Raw genomic sequence first — 21,464 nt, forward strand, 5'->3', positions numbered from 1 at the left:
GGGATGATGTGGGATATTAGGGGTAGTAGTCCGGTGGCTCTGGCTGCTCTGGCTCAGCTTTATATATATATATAGATATAATTATAATTTGTTATAACTAACCGTAGTTAGTTACTATCCCCGGGCAGCGCCGGGCTCTTCAGCTAGTGTTTTATGTAATCCTAGTTTCACAGAATCCATGGATGTATCCATCATCTGATCATCCTCCAGGATCTGTACCTCTCATGTATAACTCTTAGCCTCCTGATGAACCACTGAGGAGACGCGCGTCGAGGCGGAGGCATAGAAGCATTGAGCATCTCTCCTTTTCTATCACATCCCTTCCCCATGTGTAGTCTGGTTGCTCATTGTCTAGTCCAGGCTCCCTGTAGCCATATTAGTGCAGGACCTGCAGGGTGAGGGTCTGCCACTGTGGAGTGGGGGTGCCACACCGTGTGTAGGCTGCCAACCTCCGCTGGTAGGGGGGGGTGTGGTGGTCCCTGGGCCTTCTTCCACAGAGCTTCTCCACCCTTCATCTTGCCCCCGAACCATCTCACCTGCATCGTGGTGCCGCGTGCGAGGGGAGACTATAGTCCTTTATTATTATTAATACTCGAGAATAGCGACTATCAGGTGCTTGGGAAAGCTGGGTGACGGGATGTGAGAACGGGCTGTGGGGGTTGCTTGGAGCGGAGCGATCGTCTCCTCCGGTCCGACATTACAGTTCTCCGTCTCCGTCTCCGTCTCCGTCCGTCTCTCTCTCACTGTGTACATTGGTTACTTTGATTGTCTGCAGCGCTGCATTAATCAGTGTCATGGCTACAAGATTGTTACTGGATACAATGTCTCATCAAGGGGGAGGGGTCTGGCTGTGGCCCCGCCTCTTCATGATGTCACAGCCATAGGCTCCTCCTCTCCCCAGTGGAAGTTTCTAGCAGGTCTGGCAGTGTCCTCCGCCTCTTCCTTGCTGCCAGCGCTGGGGGCGGTGACCGCCAGGGGGCGCTGTGGCCTGCAGGTCCGGATACACGGCGGTGCCTCGAGTTCTTCCCAGGCTTGTGCACTATGACAGCAGAGGACATGCAGGAGCGGGAAGTCCCGGACACCGGCGCGGAGGAGATCGACATCAGCCCCAAAGGGGACAAGGGGATCCTGAAGGTAAGTGGGCGCCGGCCTCATGGATGGCAGTAATGGGGTCCCTGCCGGACATTACACAATGCTGCTTATGGCCGATCCCAATGTCTGAGGGTGCAGGAGACCCCCGACCGTCTCCTCCTCAGTCACAGCAGTCACAATGTGTACCCCGAAATCAGGAGAGGAACAATCATGTAACATAACCACGAAAACTATTATCACCCACCATGATCATCTACAAATACTGACCACATACCTAAACCTCATACATTACTGATCCTGTATTATACCCCAGAGCTGCACTCACTATTCTGCTGGTGCAGTCACTGTGTACATACATTACATTACTGATCCTGAGTTACATCCTGTATTATACTCCAGAGCTGCACTCACTATTCTGCTGGTGCAGTCACTGTGTACATACATTACATTACTGATCCTGAGTTACATCCTGTATTATACTCCAGAGCTGCACTCACTATTCTGCTGGTGCAGTCACTGTGTACATACATTACATTACTGATCCTGAGTTACATCCTGTATTATACCTCAGAGCTGCACTCACTATTCTGCTGGTGCAGTCACTGTGTACATACATTACATTACTGATCCTGAGTTACATCCTGTATTATACTCCAGAGCTGCACTCACTATTCTGCTGGTGCAGTCACTGTGTACATACATTACATTACTGATCCTGAGTTACATCCTGTATTATACCTCAGAGCTGCACTCACTATTCTGCTGGTGCAGTCACTGTGTACATACATTACATTACTGATCCTGAGTTACATCCTGTATTATACCCCAGAGCTGCACTCACTATTCTGCTGGTGCAGTCACTGTGTACATACATTACATTACTGATCCTGAGTTACATCCTGTATTATACCCCAGAGCTGTGCTCACTATTCTGCTGGTGCAGTCACTGTGTACATACATTACATTACTGATCCTGAGTTACATCCTGTATTATACCTCAGAGCTGCACTCACTATTCTGCTGGTGCAGTCACTGTGTACATACATTACATTACTGATCCTGAGTTACATCCTGTATTATACCCCAGAGCTGTGCTCACTATTCTGCTGGTGCAGTCACTGTGTACATACATTACATTACTGATCCTGAGTTACATCCTGTATTATACCCCAGAGCTGTGCTCACTATTCTGCTGGTGCAGTCACTGTGTACATACATTACATTACTGATCCTGAGTTACATCCTGTATTATACCCCAGAGCTGCACTCACTATTCTGCTGGTGCAGTCACTGTGTACATACATTACATTACTGATCCTGAGTTACATCCTGTATTATACCCCAGAGCTGTGCTCACTATTCTGCTGGTGCAGTCACTGTGTACATACATTACATTACTGATCCTGAGTTACATCCTGTATTATACTCCAGAGCTGCACTCACTATTCTGCTGGTGCAGTCACTGTGTACATACATTACATTACTGATCCTGTATTATACCCCAGAGCTGCGCTCACTATTCTGCTGGTGCAGTCACTGTGTACATACATTACATTACTGATCCTGAGTTACATCCTGTATTATACTCCAGAGCTGCACTCACTATTCTGCTGGTGCAGTCACTGTGTACATACATTACATTACTGATCCTGTATTATACCCCAGAGCTGCGCTCACTATTCTGCTGGTGCAGTCACTGTGTACATACATTACATTACTGATCCTGAGTTACCTCCTGTATTGTACTCCAGAGCTGCACTCACTATTCTGCTGGTGCAAACACAGGGTACATACATTACATTACTGATCCTGAGTTACATCCTGTATTATACCCCAGAGCTGCACTCACTATTCTGCTGGTGCAGTCACTGTGTACATACATTACATTACTGATCCTGAGTTACATCCTGTATTATACTCCAGAGCTGCACTCACTATTCTGCGGGTGCAGTCACTGTGTACATACATTACATTACTGATCCTGAGTTACATCCTGTATTATACCCCAGAGCTGCACTCACTATTCTGCGGGTGCAGTCACTGTGTACATACATTACATTACTGATCCTGAGTTACATCCTGTATTATACTCCAGAGCTGCACTCACTATTCTGCTGGTGTAGTCACTGTGTACATACATTACATTACTGATCCTGAGTTACATCCTGTATTATACTCCAGAGCTGCACTCACTATTCTGCTGGTACAGTCACTGTGTACATACATTACATTACTGATCCTGTATTATACCCCAGAGCTGCACTCACTATTCTGCTGGTGCAGTCACTGTGTACATACATTACATTACTGATCCTGAGTTACATCCTGTATTATACCCCAGAGCTGCACTCACTATTCTGCTGGTGTAGTCACTGTGTACACACATTACATTACTGATCCTGAGTTACATCCTGTATTATACTCCAGAGCTGCACTCACTATTCTGCTGGTGCAGTCACTGTGTGCATACATTACATTACTGATCCTGAGTTACATCCTGTATTATACTCCAGAGCTGCACTCACTATTCTGCTGGTGCAGTCACTGTGTACATACATTACATTACTGATCCTGAGTTACATCCTGTATTATACTCCTGAGCTGCACTCACTATTCTGCTGGTGCAGTCACTGTGTACATACATTACATTACTGATCCTGAGTTACATCCTGTATTATACCCCAGAGCTGCACTCACTATTCTGCTGGTGCAGTCACTGTGTACATACAGTACATTACTGATCCTGAGTTACATCCTGTATTATACCCCAGAGCTGCACTCACTATTCTGCTGGTGCAGTCACTGTGAACATACATTACATTACTGACCCTGAGTTACCTCCTGTATTATAATCCAGGGCTGCACTCACTATTCTGCTGGTGCAGTCACTGTGAACATACATTACATTACTGACCCTGAGTTACCTCCTGTATTATAATCCAGGGCTGCACTCACTATTCTGCTGGTGCAGTCACTGTGAACATACATTACTGATCCTGAGTTACATCCTGTATTATACCCCAGAGCTGCACTCACTATTCTGCTGTGCAGTCACTGTGTACATACATTACATTACTGATCCTGAGTTACATCCTGTATTATACTCCAGAGCTGCACTCACTATTCTGCTAGTGCAGTCACTGTGTACATACATTACATTACTGATCCTGAGTTACCTCCTGTATTATAATCCAGAGCTGCACTCACTATTCTGCTGGTGCAGTCACTGTGTACATACATTACATTACTGATCCTGAGTTACATCCTGTATTATACTCCTGAGCTGCACTCACTATTCTGCTGGTGCAGTCACTGTGTACATACATTACATTACTGATCCTGAGTTACATCCTGTATTATACCCCAGAGCTGCACTCACTATTCTGCTGGTGCAGTCACTGTGTACATACATTACATTACTGATCCTGAGTTACATCCTGTATTATACCCCAGAGCTGCACTCACTATTCTGCTGGTGCAGTCACTGTGTACATACATTACATTACTGATCCTGAGTTACATCCTGTATTATACTCCAGAGCTGCACTCACTATTCTGCTGGTGCAGTCACTGTGTACATACATTACATTACTGATCCTGAGTTACATCCTGTATTATACCCCAGAGCTGCACTCACTATTCTGCTGGTGCAGTCACTGTGTACATACAGTACATTACTGATCCTGAGTTACATCCTGTATTATACCCCAGAGCTGCACTCACTATTCTGCTGGTGCAGTCACTGTGTACATACATTACATTACTGATCCTGAGTTACATCCTGTATTATACCCCAGAGCTGCACTCACTATTCTGCTGGTGCAGTCACTGTGTACATACAGTACATTACTGATCCTGAGTTACATCCTGTATTATACCCCAGAGCTGCACTCACTATTCTGCTGGTGCAGTCACTGTGAACATACATTACATTACTGACCCTGAGTTACCTCCTGTATTATAATCCAGGGCTGCACTCACTATTCTGCTGGTGCAGTCACTGTGAACATACATTACATTACTGACCCTGAGTTACCTCCTGTATTATAATCCAGGGCTGCACTCACTATTCTGCTGGTGCAGTCACTGTGAACATACATTACATTACTGATCCTGAGTTACATCCTGTATTATACCCCAGAGCTGCACTCACTATTCTGCTGTGCAGTCACTGTGTACATACATTACATTACTGATCCTGAGTTACATCCTGTATTATACTCCAGAGCTGCACTCACTATTCTGCTGGTGCAGTCACTGTGTACATACATTACATTACTGATCCTGAGTTACCTCCTGTATTATAATCCAGAGCTGCACTCACTATTCTGCTGGTGCAGTCACTGTGAACATATATTACATTACTGATCCTAAGTTACATCCTGTATTATACCCCAGAGCTGCACTCACTATTCTGCTGGTGCAGTCACTGTGTACATACATTACTGATCCTGAGTTACATCCTGTATTATACCCCAGAGCTGCACTCACTAATCTGCTGGTGCACTCACTGTGTACATACATTACATTACTGATCCTGAGTTACATCCTGTATTATACCCCAGAGCTGCACTCACTATTCTGCTGGTGCAGTCACTGTGTACATACATTACATTACTGATCCTGAGTTACATCCTGTATTATACTCCAGAGCTGCACTCACTATTCTGCTGGTGCAGTCACTGTGTACATACATTACATTACTGATCCTGAGTTACATCCTGTATTATACCCCAGAGCTGCACTCACTATTCTGCTGGTGCAGTCACTGTGTACATACAGTACATTACTGATCCTGAGTTACATCCTGTATTATACCCCAGAGCTGCACTCACTATTCTGCTGGTGCAGTCACTGTGTACATACATTACATTACTGATCCTGAGTTACATCCTGTATTATACCCCAGAGCTGCACTCACTATTCTGCTGGTGCAGTCACTGTGTACATACAGTACATTACTGATCTTGAGTTACATCCTGTATTATACCCCAGAGCTGCACTCACTATTCTGCTGGTGCAGTCACTGTGAACATACATTACATTACTGATCCTAAGTTACATCCTGTATTATACCCCAGAGCTGCACTCACTATTCTGCTGGTGCAGTAACTGTGTACATACATTACATTACTGACCCTGAGTTACCTCCTGTATTATAATCCAGGGCTGCACTCACTATTCTGCTGGTGCAGTCACTGTGAACATACATTACTGATCCTGAGCTACATCCTGTATTATACTCCAGAGCTGCACTCACTATTCTGCTGGTGCAGTCACTGTGTACATACATTACTGATCCTGAGCTACATCCTGTATTATACTCCAGAGCTGCACTCACTATTCTGCTGGTGCAGTCACTGTGTATATACATTACATATCCTGAGTTACATCCTGTATTATACCCCAGAGCTGCACTCACTATTCTGCTGGTGCAGTCACTGTGTACATACATTACTGATCCTGAGTTACATCCTGTATTATACCTCAGAGCTGCACTCACTATTCTGCTGGTGCAGTCACTGTGAACATACATTACATTACTGATCCTGAGTTACATCCTGTATTATACTCCAGAGCTGCACTCACTATTCTGCTGGTGCAGTCACTGTGTACATACATTACTAATCCTGAGTTACATCCCGTATTATACCTCAGAGCTGCACTCACTATTCTGCTGGTGCAGTCACTGTGTACATACATCACATTACTGAACCTGAGCTACATCCTGTATTATACTCCAGAGCTGCACTCACTATTCTGCTGGTGCAGTCACTGTGTACATACATTACATTACTGATCCTGAGCTACATCCTGTATTATACTCCAGAGCTGCACTCACTATTCTGCTGGTGCAGTCACTGTGTACATACATTACTGATCCTGAGCTACATCCTGTATTATACTCCAGAGCTGCACTCACTATTCTGCTGGTGCAGTCACTGTGTACATACATTACTAATCCTGAGTTACATCCTGTATTATACCCCAGAGCTGCACTCACTATTCTGCTGGTGCAGTCACTGTGTACATACATTACATTACTGATCCTGAGTTACATCCTGTATTATACCCCAGAGCTGCACTCACTATTCTGCTGGTGCAGTCACTGTGTACATACATTACATTACTGATCCTGAGTTACATCCTGTATTATACCCCAGAGCTGCACTCACTATTCTTCTGGTGCAGTCACTGTGTACATACATTACATTACTGATCCTGAGCTACATCCTGTATTATACTCCAGAGCTGCACTCACTATTCTGCTGGTGTAGTCACTGTGTACATACATTACATTACTGATCCTGAGTTGCATCCTGTATTATACCCCAGAGCTGCACTCACTATTCTGCTGGTGCAGTAACTGTGTACATACATTATTGATCCTGAGTTACATCCTGTATTATACCCCAGAGCTGCACTCACTATTCTGCTGGTACAGTCACTGTTTACATACATTACTGATCCTGAGTTACATCCTGTATTATACCCCAGAGCTGCACTCACTATTCTGCTGGTGCAGTCACTGTGTACATACACTACATTACTGATCCTGAGTTACATCCTGTATTATACCCCAGAGCTGCACTCACTATTCTGCTGGTGCAGTAACTGTGTACATACATTACTGATCCTGAGTTACCTCCTGTATTATAATCCAGAGCTGCACTCACTATTCTGCTGGTACAGTCACTGTGTACATACACTACATTACTGATCCTGAGTTACATCCTGTATTATACCCCAGAGCTGCACTCACTATTCTGCTGGTGCAGTAACTGTGTACATACATTACTGATCCTGAGTTACATCCTGTATTATACCCCAGAGCTGCACTCACTAATCTGCTGGTGCACTCACTGTGTACATACATTACATTACTGATCCTGAGTTACATCCTGTATTATACCCCAGAGCTGCACTCACTATTCTGCTGGTGCAGTCACTGTGTACATACATTACATTACTGATCCTGAGTTACATCCTGTATTATACTCCAGAGCTGCACTCACTATTCTGCTGGTGCAGTCATTGTGTACATACATTACATTACTGATCCTGAGTTACATCCTGTATTATACCCCAGAGCTGCACTCACTATTCTGCTGGTGCAGTCACTGTGTACATACAGTACATTACTGATCCTGAGTTACATCCTGTATTATACCCCAGAGCTGCACTCACTATTCTGCTGGTGCAGTCACTGTGTACATACATTACATTACTGATCCTGAGTCACATCCTGTATTATACTCCTGAGCTGCACTCACTATTCTGCTGGTGCAGTCACTGTGTACATACATTACATTACTGATCCTGAGTTACATCCTGTATTATACCCCAGAGCTGCACTCACTATCCTGCTGGTGCAGTCACTGTGTACATACAGTACATTACTGATCCTCAGTTACATCCTGTATTATACCCCAGAGCTGCACTCACTATTCTGCTGGTGCAGTCACTGTGAACATACATTACATTACTGATCCTAAGTTACATCCTGTATTATACCCCAGAGCTGCACTCACTATTCTGCTGGTGCATTAACTGTGTACATACATTACATTACTGACCCTGAGTTACCTCCTGTATTATAATCCAGGGCTGCACTCACTATTCTGCTGGTGCAGTCACTGTGAACATACATTACATTACTGATCCTGAGTTACATCCTGTATTATACCCCAGAGCTGCACTCACTATTCTGCTGGTGCAGTAACTGTGTACATACATTACATTACTGACCCTGAGTTACCTCCTGTATTATAATCCAGAGCTGCACTCACTATTCTGCTGGTGCAGTCACTGTGTACATACATTACTGATCCTGAGTTACATCCTGTATTATAATCCAGAGCTGCACTCACTATTCTGCTGGTGCAGTCACTGTGAACATACATTACATTACTGATCCTAAGTTACATCCTGTATTATACCCCAGAGCTGCACTCACTATTCTGCTGGTGCAGTAACTGTGTACATACATTACTGATCCCGAGTTACATCCTGTATTATACCCCAGAGCTGCACTCACTATTCTGCTGTGCAGTCACTGTGTACATACATTACATTACTGATCCTGTGTTACATCCTGTATTATACTCCAGAGCTGCACTCACTATTCTGCTGGTGCTGTCACTGTGTACATTACATTACTGATCCTGAGTTACACCCTGTATTATACTCCAGAGCTGCACTCACTATTCTGCTGGTGCAGTCACTGTGTACATACATTACATTACTGATCCTGAGTTACATCCTGTATTATACTCCAGAGCTGCACTCACTATTCTGCTGGTGCAGTCACTGTGTAAATACATTACATTACTGATCCTGAGTTACATTCTGTATTATACTCCAGAGCTGCGCTCACTATTCTGCTGGTGCAGTCACTGTGAACATACATTACATTACTGATCCTGAGTTACATCCTGTATTATACTCCAGAGCTGCGCTCACTACTCTGCTGGTGCTGTCACTGTGTACATACATTACATTACTGATCCTGAGTTACATCCTGTATTATACCCCAGAGCTGCAATCACTATTCTGCTGGTACAGTCACTGTGAACATACATTACTGATCCTGAGTTACATCCTGTATTATACTCCAGAGCTGCACTCACTATTCTGCTGGTGCAGTCACTGTGTATATACATTACATATCCTGAGTTACATCCTGTATTATACCCCAGAGCTGCACTCACTATTCTGCTGGTGCAGTCACTGTGAACATACATTACTGATCCTGAGTTACATCCTGTATTATACTCCAGAGCTGCACTCACTATTCTGCTGGTGCAGTCACTGTGTATATACATTACATATCCTGAGTTACATCCTGTATTATACCTCAGAGCTGCACTCACTATTCTGCTGGTGCAGTCACTGTGAACATACATTACATTACTGAACCTGAGCTACATCCTGTATTATACTCCAGAGCTGCACTCACTATTCTGCTGGTGCAGTCACTGTGTACATACATTACATTACTGATCCTGAGCTACATCCTGTATTATACTCCAGAGCTGCACTCACTATTCTGCTGGTGCAGTCACTGTGTACATACATTACTGATCCTGAGCTACATCCTTTATTATACTCCAGAGCTGCACTCACTATTCTGCTGGTGCAGTCACTGTGTACATACATTACTAATCCTGAGTTACATCCTGTATTATACCCCAGAGCTGCACTCACTATTCTGCTGGTGCAGTCACTATGTACATACATTACATTACTGATCCTGAGTTACATCCTGTATTATACCCCAGAGCTGCACTCACTATTCTGCTGGTGCAGTCACTGTGTACATACATTACATTACTGATCCTGAGTTACATCCTGTATTATACTCCAGAGCTGCACTCACTATTCAGCTGGTGCAGTCACTGTGTACATACATTACATTACTGATCCTGAGTTACATCCTGTATTATACTCCAGAGCTGCACTCAATATTCTGCTGGTGCAGTCACTGTGTACATACATTACATTACTGATCCTGAGTTACATCCTGTATTATACCCCAGAGCTGCGCTCACTATTCTGCTGGTGAACTACATTTCCCAGCAGGGAGTCACACGGGTCGGCCTTTTTCGATCGTTTCTGACTTTCTATATAGAAATGCTGAGTTTAGATCAAACCTGTGACACATTGTAACACGCAGGACAGAAGAGATCTGTGGTCACTGGACACAACTGTAACAAACCCTCAGCTGTGACTCGTTTTAGGAACAGACATTTTCTGCCATAATTGATGGTGACTCATGGTCTCGGGTTTTTTTTGTTTTTTTTAATATTTGTTTTTATTCCTTCCACAGATAATCAAAAGAGAGGGCATCAGAGATGAGAGGCCGATGATTGGCGACAAAGTCAGTGTCCACTACACGGGGTGGCTGCTCGATGGGACAAAGTTTGACTCCAGCAGAGACCGAAAGGACAGGTTTACCTTTGACCTGGGGAAAGGTGCGATCTGCAGGACAGAGAGGCGCCACCTAGTGGCTAATAATGCCCACCACCTGCTCCGCAATATGTGACAGCGCCCCCTGCTGTTCAGCATACACATAACCCCACAGACATGAGATCTGATGTGTTTTCCTCATTTTCCCCTAGGGCAGGTGATAAGGTCCTGGGACATTGCTGTGGCCACTATGACAACTGGGGAGCTCTGCACCGTGACCTGTAAGCCTGAGTATGCGTACGGGGCGTCTGGAAGTCCCCCCAAAATACCCCCTAATTCTGTGCTCATATTTGAGGTGAGATGGTTGTTCCCTGGTGGTCTAGGGCAGGAGAGAGGATAATACCAGCCTCCCTGGTGGTCTCGGGCAGGGGAAAGGATAATGCCAGCCTCCCTGGTGGTCTAGAACAGGAGAGAGGATAATACCAGCCTCCCTGGTGGTATAGGGCAGGGGAAAGGATAATGCCAGCATCCCTGGTTGTCTATGGCAGAGGAGAGGATAATGCCAGCATCCCTGGTGGTCTAGGGCAGGGGAGAGGACAATGCCAGCCTCTGGTGATCTGTGGCAGGGGAGAGGATAATGCCAGCCTCTGGTGATCTGTGGCAGGGGAGAGGATAATGCCAGCCTTCCTGGTGGTCTATGGCAGGGGAAAGGATATTGCCAGCCTTCCTGGTGGTCTATGGCAGAGGAGAGGATAATGCCATCATTCCTGGTGGTCTATGGCAGGGGAGAGGATAATTCCAGCATCCCTGGTGGTCTATGGCAGGGGAGAGGATAGTTCCAGCCTCCCTGGTGGTCTATGGCAGGGGAGAGAATAATGCCAGCATTCCTGGTGGTCTATGGCAGGGGAGAGGATAATGCCAGCCTCCCTGGTGGTCTATGGCAGGGGAGAGAATAATGCCAGCATTCCTGGTGGTCTATGGCAGGGGAGAGGATAATGCCAGCCTCCCTGGTGGTCTATGGCAGGGGAGAGGATAGTTCCAGCCTCCCTGGTGGTCTATGGCAGGGGAAAGGATATTGCCAGCCTTCCTGGTGGTCTATGGCAGAGGAGAGGATAATGCCATCATTCCTGGTCGTCTATGGCAGGGGAGAGGATAATGCCAGCCTCCCTGGTGGTCTATGGCAGGGGAGAGGATAGTTCCTGCCTCCCTGGTGGTCTATGGCAGGGGAGAGGATAATTCCAGCCTCCCTGGTGGTCTATGGCAGGGGAGATGATAGTTCCAGCCTCCCTGGTGGTCTATGGCAGGGGAGAGGATAATGCCAGCCTCCCTGGTGGTCTATGGCAGGGGAGAGGATAATTCCAGCCTCCCTGGTGGTCTATGGCAGGGGAGAGGATAATTCCAGCCTCCCTGGTGGTCTATGGCAGGGGAGAGGATAATGCCAGCCTCCCTGGTGGTCTATAGTAGGGGAGAGGATATTGCCAGCCTCCCTGGTGGTCTATGGCAGGGGAGAGGATAGTTCCAGCCTCCCTGGTCGTCTATGGCAGGGTAGAGGATAATGCCAGCATTCCTGGTTGTCTATGGCAGGGGTGAGGATAATGCCAGCGTCCCTGGTCGTCTATGGCAGGGGAGAGGATAATTCCAGCGTCCCTGGTCGTCTATGGCAGGGGAGAGGATATTGCCAGCCTCCCTGGTCGTCTATGGCAGGGGAGAGGATATTGCCAGCCTCCCTGGTGGTCTATGGCAGGGGAGAGGATAGTTCCAGCCTCCCTGGTCGTCTATGGCAGGGTAGAGGATAATGCCAGCATTCCTGGTGGTCTATGGCAGGGGTGAGGATAATGCCAGCGTCCCTGGTCGTCTATGGCAGGGGAGAGGATAATTCCAGCCTCCCTGGTTGTCTATGGCAGGGGAGAGGATATTGCCAGCCTCCCTGGTGGTCTATGGCAGGGGAGAGGATAGTTCCAGCCTCCCTGGTGGTCTATGGCAGGGGAGAGGATAGTTCCAGCCTCCCTGGTGGTCTAGAACAGGAGAGAGGATAATACCAGCCTCCCTGGTGGTATAGGGCAGGGGAAAGGATAATGCCAGCATCCCTGGTTGTCTATTGCAGAGGAGAGGATAATGCCAGCATCCCTGGTCGTCTAGGGCAGGGGAGAGGATAATGCCAGCATCCCTGGTGGTCTAGGGCAGGGGAGAGGACAATGCCAGCCTCTGGTGATCTGTGGCAGGGGAGAGGATAGTTCCAGCCTCCCTGGTGGTCTATGGCAGGGGAGAGGACAATGCCAGCATCCCTGGTTGTCTATGGCAGAGGAGAGGATAATGCCAGCATCCCTGGTCGTCTATGACAGGGGAAAGGATAATGCCAGCATCCCTGGTGGTCTATGGCAGAGGAGAGGATAATGCCAGCATCCCTGGTGGTCTAGGGCAGGGGAGAGGACAATGCCAGCCTCTGGTGATCTGTGGCAGGGGAGAGGATATTGCCAGCCTTCCTGGTGGTCTATGGCAGGGGAGAGGACAATGCCAGCATTCCTGGTGGTCTATGGCAGGGGAGAGGATAATTCCAGCATTCCTGGTCGTCTATGGCAGAGGAGAGGATGGTTCCAGCCTCCCTGGTGGTCTATGGCAGGGCAGAGGATAATGCCAGCCTCCCTGGTGGTCTATGGCAGGGGAGAGGATAATGCCAGCCTCCCTGGTGGTCTATGGCAGGGGAGAGGATAATACCAGCCTCCTGGTAGAATAGTGCGTTGGGAGGAGGGGCCTCACTGCAGAAGTTTACACGCCCTTTTGCTCTTTTTTTTTTTTTTTTTTTGCTCACAGATCGAACTTTTCGATTTCCAAGGTGAAGATCTGTCCGCAGAAGAAGATGGAGGAATCATCCGGAGGATCAGAGTGAAGGGCGAAGGATACTCCAAACCCAACGAGGGCGCAGTGGTAGAATGTGAGTACCCGCGGACCGTCCATATGTGGAAACCGCCAGCAAGTAGGTTATATATCTGCCTGATGATGGTTTCCTTTTAGTAAAAGTAGATTTTTTTTTTTTTTTTTACATGGTTATAAAACCACTGCCTGTAAGGCTTGGTGCCCACCGGCTGGATGGTTTGAGGGGCTCAAGTAGGTGAGCAATGTATAGTGACCAGAGACTACAACCAGGAGATCATCAACATGGACATCAATGATAACCATATAGCAATAGACCTGCTTGCTGATGGTTTCCGCACTGCTTTGTCACATTATAGTGAATCTTCAGGGGTCTCACAATGGACGTGTATTTGATGAACGAGACCTGCGGTTCGAAGTTGGAGAGGGTGAGGGTCTTGGTATCCCCCCGGGTGTGGAGACTGCACTGCAACAAATGGAGAAGGGAGAGGAGGCCGTGCTGTATCTGAAGCCTAAGTGAGTGGATTTAAAGGGCCAGTAGCCATAAAGTAACGCACGGTTTTGCAGCATTTTTGCTTTATGCCGCTGTTGGTCTCTAGGTATGGTTTCGGCAGTGTCGGTTATGAACCGTTTCTCGTCCCACCCGATGCGGAGATTCAATATGAAGTCAAACTTAAGAGCTTTGAAAAGGTTGGTATATAATCCTGGGGGGTGACCTTAGAAATAAAGGGGCGGTGTAGGAGAAACAAAACAGCGCTGCTCTCGTGTACAGGTTGTGTGTGGTATTGAAGGCACATTCACTTCTATGGAGCTGAGCTGCAATACCAGACACAACCTGCAGGCAGGGTGGCGCTGTTTTAAGTGAAAGCAGCCATGTTTATTCATGATACACTTCTCTTCCTCAGGCCAAGGAATCTTGGGAGATGAACTCCGAGGAGAAGCTGGAGCAGGGGGTGCTGGTGAAGGAGCGAGGAACACAATACTTCAAGGTCCGTCTAACACACATTCCATACGTCCTTTACTGCAGTCACACCCAGAGCTGCATTCAAAATTCTGCTGACTGCCCCAACCAGCCCAAGAGAAAGTACCTCCTTATTGCCAGTACCAAACTATATTCACAGACTTTGACCCTGCCCCAATCAATCAGACCTCTGTCCCCGATGTCCTTTTCCCCGGCCCCTGGGTAGATTCCTGGAGACCACAGTGCTCGGGTTGCCAAAACGGATGCCGGCAATGAAGGATTATGTCCTGATGCTGGCCAGTTCCAGTCTCCTGAGATACTTTGTGGGGGGAGGTCAGGTCTCACTGATGGGAACAGCCCCAGGCCCTCCTGTGGTGTTTGTGCCCCCAGCCCCTCCTTTGGTGCATGTGCCCTCAACATCTCCTATATGATGTATATGCTCCAGCCCCGGCATCTTTGTAAAGTGTATATATACTTCAGCCCTGGCATCTGCTGTGTGAAGTATATACTGTATGCTCCAGCCCCAGGGTATACTGCGTAATGTATATGCTCCAGTACCGGTGTCTTCTGCCTGATGTATATCTCTTGGCCCAGCATATACTGCGTAATGTATATGCTCCGGCATGAAGCATATATACTTCAGCCCTGGCGTCTTTTGTGTGATGTATATGATACTGCCCCGGTGTCTCCTGCGTGATGTATATGTATGTTACACCGCTCCGTCATACTCACCCGGCCTACGCTCCCACGCCGCAGCCTCTCTCCACCCGACGGCCACGGCGGTCACCTCTGACGGGCTCGCGGCCGACGCCATCCCTGCATGCAATGCGCATGCACCATAGGCCACGGCCGTGCCTCCCTGCTGCTTCTTGTGCTCCGGCTGTGCTCTGACCCAGAAGCACCTTCGGACCAATGGCAGACCAGACGGGGCTATATCAGGCCGCTTCCCCGAGGGAGGCGCCTGATCGTTGTGTTACCTTGCACACTGGGCCCTGCTTCCTCCTGTGCTCTCTACAGCCTCTCGGTGCCGTCCTCAGTGTTTCCTGCAGCAGCCTCGCAGCCTGTCTTCCGTGTTCTCTAACAGTTATTCTCAGTCCTGCTCCAGTGTTCCTGTTTCCTCCGTCTCCTGCCTCCGGTGTTCCTGTTCCATCCTGTTCAGTCCTGCCGTCCTACTCCAGTCCGGCCTCCGGTGTTCCTGTTCCATCCTGTTCAGTCCTGCCGTCCTACTCCAGTCCGGCCTCCGGTTCCATCCTGTTCAGTCCTGCCGTCCTACTCCATTCCTGTCTCCTGTGTTCCAACTCTGTCCTGTCATCTACACTTCAGTTCCTCCACGTTCCAGTCTACTGTCTTACTCCACTCCTGTCTCCTGTGTTCCAGCCCTGTTCTGTCATCTACACTTCAGTCCCACTGTCCTACTCCAGTCCATCCTGAGCCGCCCCTCTCGGTACCGGCTACCGTGGTACTCGAACCCCTGGGCCTGCTCCTAACGGTCCCTGTATAGGGGTCGGTTCCACCTGGCAGCTCGCCCGGGGCCCCTCGGTGCCACGGCCCAGAGGGTCCACTCCTGGGGATTCCGGCTCCTGACCACCCACGCTAACAATGTATATGCTCCAGCCCTGGCGTCTCCTGCGTGAAGTATACACAGCTCTGGCAAAAATTAAGAGACCACTTCCAAATGTTCAGTTTGTCTGATTTTTCTCTTTAAGTTTTTGAGTAAAATGTAAATTGCGCTTTTATTCTATAAACTGACAACATGTCTCCTAATTTCCAAGCAATAAATTTTTTTTTTTTTCTGCAAAGGAGAAATGGTAAAAAAAAAAAAAGCAGTGCTTACAGACCTCAAATAATGCAAAGAAAACAAGGTCATAATCATTTAGAAACAACAATACTAATGTTTTACCTCAGGAAGAGTTCAGAAATCAATATTCTGTGGAATCCCCATGATTGCTAATCCCGGCTTTCCTACGTCTTGGCTGCTTTCCACCAGTCTCTCTCACGGCTTCTGGGGGACCTTATGCCGCTCCTGGTACACACATGTCAGCAGTTCTTCTTTGTTTGATGGCTTGAGACTATCAATCTTCCTCCTGATTACATTCCAGATTTTTTCAGTGGGGTTCAGGTCTGCAGATTGGGCGGCCATGGCAGGGATTTGATGTGGTGGTCCTTCATCCACACATTGATGACCTAGCAGTGTGGCATGGAGCATTGTCCTCAGAGTTGGGGAACATTGCCTGAGCAGAAGGAATCGGCTGTTTCTCCAGGATAACCTTGTATGCGGCTTGATTCATATGTCCGTCACAAAGATTAACCTGCCCAATTCCGGCCTTGCTGAAGCATCCCCAGATCATCACCGATCCTCCACCAAACTTCACAGTGGGTGCAAGACACTATGGCTTGTACGCCTCTCCAGTTCTCCGTCTAACCATTAGACAACCCGGTGTTGGGCAAAGCTGAAAATTAGACTCATCAGAGAAGATTACCTTACTCCAGTCCTCTATGGTCCAATCCTTATGGTCTTTGGCAAACTTCAGCCTGGCTCTCCTTTGCTTCTCATTGATGAAAGGCTTTTTTCTAGCTTTACATGATTTGAGCCCTGCCTCTAGGAAGCTGTTATGAACTGTTCTTGCCGTGCACTTCACAGCAGACGCCATTTGCCATTCCTTTTGTAGGTGACTTGATGTCATCCTGCAGTTGCTGAGTGACATTCGAATAAGATGACTATCATCCCGGTCGGTGGAGAGTCATTTTCGCCTTCTGCCGGTCTGTAGCTTTGTTGTCCCCAATGTCTGCTGCTTGACCTCGTTGTAATGGAAATCCGTCTTACAAATTTTAAGGATGGAGGTAACATGACGCTCACTGTATCCCTCTGCTCGTAAAGCCAGAATTGAGCCCTTATTTTTCTCGCTCAAGACTTTTCTTTTCAACTCCTTTGGAATGGTTAAAAGTTAATCTTTTATTCCTATTACTTTTGGGATATTCCTAGCACTTGTTTTGACATCCAGCTTGTCCTAAGAGGATTGTGAACACCACAGCAGGGTTTTTTATACTTTTCTTCGTTAATTAAGGTTCAGGTGATCACCTAATCAGAAGCCCATTAAGTAAAATGAGGTGGACTCTGGTTGGAATTCAACTGACACTGGAATGGAATGGCTGTCAGACATGGAGAGATGCGGATTTTTTATAAAACTGTGCAGTGGTCTCTTCATTTTTGCAAGAGCTGTATATACTATAGTCCTGGCATCTCCTGCGTGATGTATATGCTCTAGCCCCAGCATATACTGCGTAATGTATATACGCCAGCCCCAGGATCTCCTGCATGAAGCATATATACTCCTGCCCTTGGCGTCTCCTGCGTGATGTATATGCTCTAGACCCGGCATCTCCTGCGTGATGTATATGCTCTAGCCCTGGCATTTCCTGCGTGATGTATATGTACTCCTGCCCCGGCGTCGCCTGCGCGATGTATATGCTCTAGCCCTGGCAAATTGAAGCTGTTCTAGCTGTCACATTGGGGGGGGGGGGGGGGGTTAATTATTTGACCAAATATAACAGGGTTATTTTCAAGTTGATTTTGGATGGCCCCCGAATGATAGTAAAGAATATCCAAATGGCCCATGGCAGAATAAAGTTTCCTCACCTCTGGTGTAGGCGAATATGCACAAGACACCACGTTACTTTGCCAAGACTCAACTGAAAACTGCACCCAATTTTAAACAGATCCATTAACCCTGAATCCAATAGTTCTTTAACGCCTCCGCACTCTTTTGACTGTGCTTCCTTCCGCCAACAAATACCTCTCCATTGACGGGTTGACCTTTGGAGATAAATACCCCAAACAATGCCACGTATATTGGGGTGCAGGTGGGCTCAAGAATGGTGACACAAAACAAACTTTTTATACCAGGTCGGCCGCTACCGCCAAGCGATCATCCAGTACAAGAAGATCATGCAGTGGCTGGAGCACGAGTCCGGACTCTCCAAGGAGGAGACAGAAAAGTCAAGATCTCTGCTGCTGGCGGCCTCTCTGAACCTGGCGGCGTGCTACCTGAAGGTGGGGGAGCACCGGCTGGCCCTGGAGAACTGCAACAAGGTGAGCAACTGAGCCATGAAGATCAGTGGAAAGTTCTGTAAAATTGATGACCCTTTTTAACAAGGGTTTCTGGATGTTTTAACCCTTTCTTCCCCACCCCTCCATCAGGCGCTGGACTACGACACCAACAATGAGAAGGGCCTGTTCCGCAGAGCGGAGGCGTACATGGGGGTGAACGAGCTGGAGCCGGCCAAGGACGACTTGATGAAGGTGATCCAGCTGTACCCAGGGAACAAGGCAGCGCGGGCACAGCTCACCCAGTGCCAGCAGCGAATGCGGCAGCAGCACCAGCGAGAGAAGAAGGTCTATGCGAATATGTTCCAGCGGATGGCGGAGCAAGAGGAGAAGGTGAGCGTCTCCGACCGGATACATATCGCAGTTCTGCCACCTGAGCAGTCACACCAAACTGATACAGTGTAACGAAGTTTCAGCGCAGGAAATACATTTTTCTCTGTGGCTTATTTAGCTCACAGAGCATTGTCTAGGCTGGATGCAATGGTAAAAAAACCCCGCAAATGTGAGGTCAGCAAGCAGAGGTATAGAAATGGGGGGAAAAAAAGAGAAAGTTGCTCCGTATTAACCGTCTACTCACCGGCTCCTTAATTTCTTTCACTGCAGGAATCTGCAAAATTTCCAAAGGAGCCGCCACCGTCCGATGACGTGGAAATGAGCGAAGAAACAGGAGCGACAGGAAATGGCACCAAGGACGCGTAGCAGATCCCCGACCGCGGGGGGGGGGGGGGGGGAGACTGTATTGTGGGGGGGGTCCGGCAGCGGCCTCCCTACTCTCTTCATTCCAGCCTTCACTCATATCTCAGGATTTATGTGCCCGCTGGCCGCTCACACAGCGAGGCACTGCCGGGGGGGCGCTCTCGGGTTGGACGTTGTTTCTTTACACCCTCAAGATTCTATGTTTTTATCCTATTCATGCATCGGCTCCATGTTGGGGCCCCGCTTTGTTCCGCGGAGCCCCTAACCTGACTTGAATCTTGAGGCCGCGGATCTTTTAGGGTTTTTTTTTTTTTTTTGTGAGTTATTTTGTAATTTGTTGATTTTTCTGTAAATAATAAAGAATTATCTGCATTACAGGGGCTTCTCCTTGTTCCAAATATTTCCCCAGTTCAGCCCCTGATTTTCTGTCGGTGTGACACAGTGACCGCTTACTGCACCCACGCACATAATTACACCCATCATTGCATCCAATTCGGAAGTCAATGATTATTTCCTTTTGCTGCAACCTCACATAGGACCACTAGGTGATGCAGTTAGCTACTTCCAGTATTGCTGCAGTTCCACCTGTCATACACCAGATGGCGCAGGCGCTCTTCCTCTGGATAGGTCTGTGGTTATATGGAATAATGCGCCCTCTGCTGTAGTATAAGAATATTACAAGTCTCAGCAGCCATGACTATAAAAAAAAATATAATCCTGTATTAAGATGCAGCATATGAGGTTCTGCAGCAGCTAGTATACACAGGTCCCGGGGATGATGATTGTCGGAAGCTCACTGTATATCGCGCTGTAATACATGCCATACTCCCTGGACAGTGGGATTTATTGATGGGTCTCAGGCTGCGGATTATCACCCGTCATCAGTTCCAGACCTGCCAGGCAGGCGCCGCTCCTCTCATTATCACTGTCGGAAGGGGGAAAGTTGATTAAAGAACATTCATCAGGGGTGGTCAAAGGAGATGGGAGCCCCCCACATCACACAGCAGGCCGGGGCTCCTAATTACCCTTCATGTAAGAGAGATTAGACGGATGCCGAGCAGGAGACATTGCGAGTCGTTTCTATACGAAAGCTGGCTGACAACCAATAAGGCCGCTATTACCCGTCTGACGGGTTGTCGGCTTTCCCACCGTCCTGAGTGACTGATTCTGCTATAGGTGGCACAAGAAAAAAAGATGGTTACCAAAATGTCACCTGTCACTGCAAAACTGATGTTGCTGAATAGAATGGTGTCCTAATAGAGCACAGATGGAGTGTAAAGCATGGAGGCCATTATGGGGACAATCTGCAGCGTGTGAAGTCTGGCTCTATCAGATTTCAGTAGGTGATGGAGGTAAACTGGAGCTATTGAACCTAACTGTGCTGTAATAGAGCAGAGCTGCAGTGAACCGTCTGAGGCTACAATAGAAATTGCAGCTAATGTGGACTCATTGATCATAGCTGTGCCCTGATAAAGTACAGCTGCAGTGAAAAGCATGGAGGAGGGTCAGAATTGGAGCATGAGCCACAGATGAAACGGGGGTCGATAAGAGGCAATGGATTAGCTATGTGTTAATAAAGTAGAGCTGTGATGTAAAGCATGGAGGAGGGACAGACAAGTATCCAGCTTATTCTTAACAGTACGACCCTCAATGTGTCCCTGTAGTTGCTGGATCCCGGGCTGTAGTATGTGGAGGGTGCTGAGGACGACTGGTGTGCTAACAGGTGGTGTGGCAGTAACACGCCTCCCTCCAGCGCTGATACATCAGGACATTATCCTGCGCTCACTGCTCCCTCCAGCGCTGATACATCAGGACATGATCCTGCCATCA

The 21,464-nt window shown here is 47.6% G+C and overlaps 1 protein-coding gene across 1 annotated transcript; it reads left to right on the forward strand.

Moving 5' to 3' along the window:
* Positions 1-865: 865 nt before the first annotated feature.
* Positions 866-20,009, forward strand: FKBP4 (FKBP prolyl isomerase 4). Its single transcript, XM_073544215.1, has 10 exons — positions 866-1,134; positions 10,922-11,066; positions 11,214-11,356; positions 13,813-13,933; positions 14,232-14,388; positions 14,472-14,562; positions 14,778-14,861; positions 18,738-18,923; positions 19,032-19,271; positions 19,542-20,009. The coding sequence occupies exons 1-10, from the start codon at positions 1,042-1,044 to the stop codon at positions 19,635-19,637; spliced, it is 1,356 nt and encodes a 451-aa protein (XP_073400316.1). The 5' UTR covers positions 866-1,041; the 3' UTR covers positions 19,638-20,009.
* The last annotated feature ends 1,455 nt before the right edge of the window (positions 20,010-21,464 follow it).

This window comes from Dendrobates tinctorius, unplaced genomic scaffold, assembly GCF_039654945.1.
Source record: "Dendrobates tinctorius isolate UK_male_01 unplaced genomic scaffold, ASM3965494v1 ptg000136l, whole genome shotgun sequence".
Lineage (NCBI taxonomy): Eukaryota > Metazoa > Chordata > Amphibia > Anura > Dendrobatidae > Dendrobates > Dendrobates tinctorius.

Bases quoted from the DNA above. Each gene is read 5' to 3' on its own strand.
- FKBP4 (XM_073544215.1), top strand. From the start codon at position 1,042: ATGACAGCAGAGGACATGCAGGAGCGGGAAGTCCCGGACACCGGCGCG. The intron at 11,067-11,213 runs GTGCGATCTGCA...ATTTTCCCCTAG, and splicing joins TACCTTTGACCTGGGGAAAG to GGCAGGTGATAAGGTCCTGG. The intron at 11,357-13,812 runs GTGAGATGGTTG...TTTTGCTCACAG, and splicing joins ATTCTGTGCTCATATTTGAG to ATCGAACTTTTCGATTTCCA.